Raw genomic sequence first — 8,453 nt, 5'->3', positions numbered from 1 at the left:
CATCCAAGAGCTAATCGGACGAGATTGGTTGATTCAAATGAATCATATTTATCGGGAAGCAAATGCAGCAGCTGACTTTCTTGCTACCTATAGTTTAGCTTTTCCTGTGGGTCTGCATTATTTTCAGTCCCCTCCTTTGAATTTGCTTAACATTTTAAACAATGATGTTTCTGGGGTTGCACACTCCCGTTTAGTGTTGCCTTAGCTCTTTTTCAGAGCCCTTTATTAATAAAAAAAAAATCATTATTAGTATTAAACTGGTGAGCCACATGTTTGAATGAAATTTTCTAATTTTGATACATTTTTTGAAAAATTAAATTAAATTAAATATCTATGTTTATACTACAATCGTTAAGTGAACTTGGTTCTCCTCTTTCTGCGCAACAATTAAAACTTAGAGCCATAAAATTTTTTCTAAAAATCAATATAAAAACACATGATCAACATCTCATCAAATCACAAGCAAAAAGTTCAATCCTACAGATCTTGAGCTTTTGTACATTAGAATAACATATTTGAAAAAGAAAATGCAAATGGAGCTAACTAAGCTAAGATTATTCTTTCTCTTCTCTTTTGCCGCTTTGATCCCTTGCCTATCAGCTAATATCAGTGAGGTCGATGAGGTATGGAGGAGACGAGCTGAAGAAGCCATGCAGACCACTGAGCAGTACTATGATCCAAACCCCGTAGCTATTGCCAGCCACCTGAACATGAAAGTTCAAGAGTACGTGAACTTACCTGTTAGCGTTAGCATGTTTCAAAACATGGATTTCAAGCTAAATTGTTATATTTAATTTTAATTTAAAAATGTGACTACACAGGAGAATAATTAATTCTATTAATATTTTAACATTAGATAAATATGAATACAAAGTTGATATAAATTTTTTGTGGGTTGCAGTTTGTCAAAGCAGACTGCTGCTAGGAGGGGCTTGTTGAATGCAGAATCAGGGCAATGCGAGGCAACAAATCCAATTGACAATTGCTGGCGTTGTAAAGAGAACTGGGCAGAAAATCGACAAGCGTTGGCGGGTTGCGCACTCGGTTTCGGCATCAAAGCCACTGGAGGAAAAGGTGGAAAAATATATGAGGTGACTGATCCTTCTGACAATGACATGGAGAACCCTAAGGTTGGGACTCTACGACATGCAGTGATCCAAAAAGAACCTTTATGGATCATCTTTGCCAAGGATATGAACATTAAGTTGCAACAAGAATTGATTGTCCAGGGTAAGAAGACCATAGATGGGCGTGGGGCCAATGTACACATTGCCAATGGAGCTGGATTTATGCTGCAGTTTGTGCAAAATGTGATCATTCATGGGATTCATATTCATAACATTTCTCCTCGCAGTGGTGGTATGATTAGGGACTCTGTGGATCATGTGGGAAAGAGGGGTCAAAGTGATGGGGACGCTGTTTCAATATTTGGTTCGTCAAATATTTGGCTTGATCATCTTACATTATCTCAAGCCCATGACGGGCTCATTGATGCCATTCAAGCATCCACAGCCATTACCATTTCAAACTGCCACTTCTCCAACCATGATAAGGTGACTATAATTTAATTAAATTTTGACTTTATGTGTGGTATGCTACATACTCTATAATATATCAGGATAGTTCAAGTCAACATCAAATCCAAATTCAAACTTTTGATTATTGAAAAGATTATTATAAATTGTGGTGTGCTTTGTAATTTTACAGGCAATTTTGCTAGGTGCAAGTGATACTTTCACAGAAGATAAAAAAATGCAAGTGACTGTAGCATTTAATCGTTTTGATAAGGGACTGGTTCAAAGAATGCCATGTGTCAGATTTGGTTTCGCTCATGTTGTGAACAATGATTACAATCAATGGGAAATGTATGCAATTGGTGGTCTCAAAGGCCCCACCATTCTTAGCCAGGGTAATAGGTTCTTTGCCTCAGATAACCAAAATACCAAAGAGGTAATGTATTTTCTACAAGAGATAAGATCTCTACTATTCAGAGTTCACTTAAATAATCTTTTTTCATACACATAAAAAAGACCTAAAGTTCATATCAGAAGAGAATTCAGTTCATGCATATAATGAATTAATCCTAATTATTTGTTTGCATGCAGGTGACCAAGAGAATGAATTGCAGCCCTGAAGAAGGGAAGAGTTGGATATGGAGATCGGAGGGAGATGTATTTTTGAATGGGGCTTATTTTAATTCATCTGGTGACCCAAAAAAGCAAATCGAATACCAAATGGATGATGTAATTAAACCAAAGCCAGGAACAGAAGTTGAGAGGATCACAAAATTCGCTGGGGCACTTGTTTGCAAGCCAGGCCAGAAATGTTAATATGCAAGATTTTTTGGATTGATAGAGAAACAATGGCTTAGTCATATGATAAGGTTGGCTCACTGGTGTCGGTTAAAATAATAGCCAAAACATTAGAGAGAATATCAGGACGAAAAAATGAGAGGAGGAAGAAAATAATTGAAAGATATCCCCTCTCATTTAGTCCAATTTTTTTCACTGATTTTATTGGCTTTTTTAACTAGATCCAACATTAAATTTTTTATTTTTTTTTAAAATTCAATGCAATCAATCAACATGATTGATATGCTTATTTGTAATTCTAATGGTGTTTCTTTATCAGAAACACAAAATTAATAATTTTTTTATTATTTAATAGTTAATCACGAGCATTGATAATTGATTTATTTGTTTAATTAATTACTTTGTGGGTGTTACTTCTTTTCATTAGAGTAAATTTTATGATAGCATGATTAAAATATGGCATAAATATTGTGATAAACATAAATTTTATAAATTACACATAAGACTAGTAAATGGAAAATAGAACAAGTAAATTAATACAAGAGTGGTAAACTTACTTTTAAAAATTACAAAATACTTGTAAAAAATAATATATAACTTGTAAATCAATAATAAATTTTCATTAAATAAAAAATGGTTTATTAATTTAATTTGACTAAACAAAGCAGAAAGTCAACCATCAATTGAAAACAATTTTTTTTAAAACAATTAGAATAAGTTTTATTGAAGTTATTTAACCATAAATTATGTATTCATTCTAGACATTCATTTTTTTTTCATTTTATATGATAGTATTGTTTACTACATAGGTTAATTAAGCAAAATTATTTTTCTTAATGTGAATCAAGCTAAAATATATATATATTTTTATATTACCAGACTTATTAGATAAATTAATAAAAGTTTGATCTAATTTTAAATTTTATTCATGCTTCAGGTAATTTTAAACTTTTCTTTTTACTTTTATTTAAACATTATTTGAGATTACTGTCGAGGAGTTTAAAAGGACACAAAATACCTTATCTTACAAACAACTTTGAAAACATGAAAAGAATAAGTTTTCAAAATCCTAATTTGAGAATAAGTTTTATTCTTAATAATATATATATATATATATATATATATATATATATATATATATATATATATATATATATATATATATATATATATATAATCACATGTTTTACATAAACCCAAAACTAACTATTATTGTTCAATTTAGAAACAAAATCAGAAAATTTATAAGGTAATTATTATTATGAGGAGTTTTTATTTTATATCTGTAAGTTATTATTTTTTCAATAATTTTTATATTAATTTACTTGTTTTATTTTTCATTTACGAGTTTTATATTTCATTTACATAATTTATATTTTATTTTACACTTAGTAATGATTTACAAATTTTATATTACATCTATAAGTCTTTCTTTTGTTTACAAATAATACTCCAATTTACCACTCCTATATTAATTTACTTGTTTTACCTTCTATTTACAAGTCTTATGTTTCATTTAACAAATTGATGTTTTGTTTTACACTTATTGTTGATTTACAAGTTCTATATTACATCTGTAAGTTTTTATTTTGTTTACCAATAATAAATCAATTTACCACTCATTTGTTAATTTACTTATTTTTACCTTCTATTTACAAGTTTTATGTTCTATTTACATAATTTATGTCTTATTTTATTGATAATGTTAATTATAAATTTTATGTTATATACGTAAATTTTTGTTTTGTTTACAAATAATATACTATTTTACCACTCTTATATTAATTTAATTTTTTGACCTTTCATTTATAAGTTTTATGTTTCAATAATACAATTTATGTTTTATTTTATATTTAATATTGATTTATAAGTTTATGTTACATTTATAAATTTTATTTTGTTTACTAATAATACATCAATTTACTACTCCTGTGATTTAATTGTTTTACTCTCTATTACAAGTATTATTTCTCCTTTACATAATTTATGTTTTGTCTACACTTATTTTTGATTTATTAGCTTTATATTATATTTGTAAGTTTTTACTTTGTTTACCACTGGTGCATTAATTTATCACTCGTATGTTAATTTACTTATTTTACTTTCTATTTATAAGTCTTATACTTTGTTTATATAGTTTATGTTTAATTTTACGCTTAATATTAAATTATAAATTTTATGTTAAATTTATGTCTTATATTTAATTTACATAATTTATATTTAAACATAATATTAAAATTACGGTATTATAGAATGACTTTATTATTATTAATAACTTTTTTTTATTAAGAGTTTAACTGTGCGAACGTGACTTTTTGACTTCCGTTTTAATTTTTTTTTTTAAATTTTCGTTTTATCTGGGTTGACTTTTAGTTGGACCCAAAAGCACAGAGGGCCACGGTTCTCCCAATCGAATCCATAGCGATTGATTCTTTCGCGGGGCAATAACATTATGCTCCCTATATTCTTACTTTTTCGCAGGTAAAGATATAGTCTCTTGTGACGAGACCAGGATGTCAGAGGGTCCTTCTGTAGTGTCGGCAGAGAATAGGGATAGCAATAATAGGGCACTTAAATAATGCTATCCTACTTGATTGAAAGAGCTACAGATTTAAAAAATGGCTGTGGCAATTAGTATCAATGAGTGGCGAATGAGCTTTTAATGTGTAAGAGGGCCGTATATTTATCAACTACAGTTGAACTTCGAGTACAAGATGAATCGTTTACAAATCATAAACAGGAGCCAAACGCAAACGACCCAATCATCAGATCACATCTGGCCCGGATTTGGGATCGAAATGAAGAATGTCAAGCTCATCCACATTTTTCCGGGGACTCCAGGCCATTGATCACCTTGTTCTTTTGTTGGTATAAAGGAACCGTGTCTATAAACCACCCGCTAAATCTCAATTTCCAGCAATGGAATTCTCCAAAAGTTCCATGAGTTATAATCCTCCTGCCGAAGAGGGAAAAACCAGTCTTAATAAAACCTTACTAGTAAAACTTCCAATTTTACATTCCAAAGCCTCAAGTATGTATATAGTCAGATCACTCCTCACCTGCTCAACCAATGAGGTTGGTGGAAACATGTCATTGACGAGAGTGTGTAAAGATGTATACGACTTAACATCAATACGGTGACTAATGGCCACCTCTCCCTGTGAATTTGAGAGAATTTATTAGAATCATTTTCATTAAAGAAAAAGATTGAGATTCTTTTTTAAATGAAGATGCCATGTGAGCATCCGTAGAAAAAGCATACCTTTGGGTTAATGATAAAAATTTTTCCCTTCGGGATGCCAATCTTCCTGTAGCTGAGCTCATCAGTATCTCTATTTCCAAAGCCAGCATAGAATGGATTGTAGTCAGATGGGAAGAGTTTCTTAATATCCTGCAAAAGACGAATCTCCGGAATTATATCCTCACAGAAAAAAGAAATAAGGATCCAAATGGTTGTGGTAATAATCATTTCAGTTAAATGGTATTTACCTCTAAACAAGCAATCTTGAATTCATGAGGTGCTCTTCTAATTACTGTCATCAGCATACATGGACAATAAAACAATCAATTAGTGATACAAGTACACATTCATTTGGAGAGGGCCAAAAAATTATTAAAAAAAAAAACGAGTATTAGCATGCAAGAAAAGGATGCAAGCCCAATAAATGTGGCAGAAAGGATATTGGTGAAAACTACAACTTGTATTCCTCTTGTGAGTCAATGACTTAATGATGAAGGGACAAGGTAGGCTACACATTGCTTCGAGATGACAATGAAAGTTCAAGGCCACATTAGTAAGCTTCTAAGGTGAGCTAATATAAAAAAGTTTGTTCCATAGGCACATTGCATTCTTGAAATTTAATAAAAGTTCATTAAAAATGGAGTTGCAGTGCATAAACTCATTTAATACCAGATAAACACACACACACACACACACACACACACACACACACATATATATGCAACCAAGAATTTAAAGGAACTTCTTCAGAGTAATCCGAATGTTCCCACAATGTAGCTGGAAATGAAAATATATGCATCAGAAAAGTCACTCTAATGTATTTCAATGCAAAAAGGACTTCCAAAGGAAAAAGACCCCACCTTCACGGAATAACGAGGGGAATAATCCATCCGGTGAAATAACAACAGGTCCATTGGGCAAAGCGTTACCATCCTGCAAGAATAAATGAGATAACTTTCGGCTATGCAATAGTGGCAGCAACTTAACAAAATAAACCCAGAACAACACGAGGAAAAAACCATATGTGCCAGTACAAAAGCCACATAGAGAGGCAGTAATTGTGATTTAACCAGCCATGTAAGCAAAACATATGTAAAACAACCATGATTTTTCAGGTGTAGAAGTAACGCCCAATCAGTTACCGGAACAAAATTGCTGGTCTGTGGTACATCCTACTGTACTAAACTTTTTCATTTCAGTGCCAACCTCCTTACCAAGCAATAACTTTAGCATCTTACTTCATGTAACTTTGACTCTTTATGGTTATAGTCAACAACAAAGAGCAAAACAATGCCAATCTAGATGTATTACATGAGTGTATTAAAAATGGTGTAAATTTTATACCTGCTTCAGGTTGAGTAAAAAACTTCTGGTAAGATATGCCTGAACAATAGCACGTGCACTCAGAAAAAGCAGCTGGTATCCGTTTTCCTGTGGTGAAAACAAAATTCAAAAGTCCACATCAATCTCTCAACATGAAACATTTTTGTTCCAGATGCATGTGAAATGCAACTGAGCTATATTTTTAGATCATGGAATAAGATCAGCAGTCACTGACGAGGCAGCATACCTTAATTGCTGAGAAAAGTTTTGCCACACCAGACTGTGTCCAGTCCTTCCCAACCAAAGGCATGAACTGGCCTAAAACATCGGACCTGAGAGAAATGCACAATAAAAAGTAATCTATATTATAAGAAAACATCCAGGTGAAAATATTATTATTATTCAGCTTTGGCTAAAACATCACATTTTCTCTTGATACATTGCATGGCAAGAACGCTCAAAATTTTTTAAATCTAATAATCATCATGGACCACAGTTTCTTGTACTCTAACATAGCATTTAACAATGAGATCCCAGAATTTTCTTTCTTGGAGATTAATGCACACATATCTGCATGTCTACAGCATTGATCAAGCAACCTGAAGTGAATTTTTTTTTTTAAAAAAATGTATTGTTCCTTTGAACATCTTAGAAATAGGGAGGGGAAAAAAAACACCAAGAAGGGGAAATCACCTCCAAGAGGAAAAGCAAATATACAGCAAGAATATAAATCAATTGGCCAGTAGTCCAAGTTTCAGCATGTTCCCAGGGGTTTCTAATTTAGGAGGCAAATGTCTTGAAGAAGGATACCAACAACATGAAAATAACCAAGATAACTCCAGACTGATCAACAAAGCTAAAAGAATTAAAAATACTAGTGAATACATATTAGAATCATTTTAAATGCATCCCCAACAATGTAGTAGACTGAACTATGCATAAAACAGTCATTATATCCAATGTTTTCAGCAATAACAACCACTATAAAAATTTTATGAGTTAAACTAAGAACAAGGATGAAAAAGTAGTAAACATAACATAGATAGGCTGTTACGATAAACCCAACTTCTATTCAGTAATTGGACCTAACATATTTTGGCCAAGGGATGACAATGGGCTAGATCACCGAACATCAAATAAGCGTCCTAGTCTTTTCTCATCTGATTTAGTTCCCTTGAGGCCCAGAACTTTATTTAATGTGCAGAGTCTAGAACTTTAATGTTTTGCTTATACAGTTAACAACTTCAATAATAGGGGTATTGCCATTAACTACACCAGATTATATTGTTATATTCTACAAAAACAAGCCAAACAATAAGAGATCCATATTCTATCGTAAAAAATCACAGATAAGGAAAAACCTATTAAGAAAAAATAGCATTGTAATTAACTTTAAAGTCATTGAAAGTAATAAATTACAAGTTAAAAGCCCATTTGTTGAAGAAATCAACTGCCTTACTTGGTAATTGTTCCATCAACATCTGAAATCACAATTTTTGCATTCCACTTCCACAAGTAAAGATGCGCTTCAACCTAGTTATAATGAACACCATCAGCAATTAAAAATATCAAGGAAA

At 31.6% G+C, this 8,453-nt stretch overlaps 2 protein-coding genes across 2 annotated transcripts in view; one reads left to right on the top strand and one right to left on the bottom strand.

Moving 5' to 3' along the window:
- The first annotated feature begins 471 nt into the window (after positions 1–471).
- Positions 472–2,535, top strand: LOC18039898 (pectate lyase). The gene is made up of 4 exons (XM_006428920.2): positions 472–724; positions 902–1,553; positions 1,708–1,950; positions 2,106–2,535. The coding sequence occupies exons 1-4, from the start codon at positions 528–530 to the stop codon at positions 2,328–2,330; spliced, it is 1,317 nt and encodes a 438-aa protein (XP_006428983.1). The 5' UTR covers positions 472–527; the 3' UTR covers positions 2,331–2,535.
- A 2,418-nt stretch (positions 2,536–4,953) lies between these two features.
- Positions 4,954–8,453, bottom strand: part of LOC18039897 (phosphatidate phosphatase PAH1) — a 6,648-nt gene continuing 3,148 nt past the window's right edge. The window contains 8 exon segments of the mRNA XM_006428919.2: positions 4,954–5,268; positions 5,372–5,470; positions 5,575–5,703; positions 5,802–5,845; positions 6,414–6,486; positions 6,898–6,984; positions 7,124–7,208; positions 8,336–8,411. Coding sequence (XP_006428982.2) covers positions 5,212–5,268; positions 5,372–5,470; positions 5,575–5,703; positions 5,802–5,845; positions 6,414–6,486; positions 6,898–6,984; positions 7,124–7,208; positions 8,336–8,411 — 650 coding nt within the window. The 3' untranslated portion in view covers positions 4,954–5,211.

The sequence above is a fragment of the Citrus clementina genome, unplaced genomic scaffold (genome assembly GCF_000493195.1).
Source record: "Citrus clementina cultivar Clemenules unplaced genomic scaffold, Citrus_clementina_v1.0 scaffold_6, whole genome shotgun sequence".
NCBI classification, from domain to species: domain Eukaryota; kingdom Viridiplantae; phylum Streptophyta; class Magnoliopsida; order Sapindales; family Rutaceae; genus Citrus; species Citrus x clementina.
Note: the sequence above shows the minus strand (reverse complement) of the source record. Positions and strands in the feature narration are given on the sequence as shown.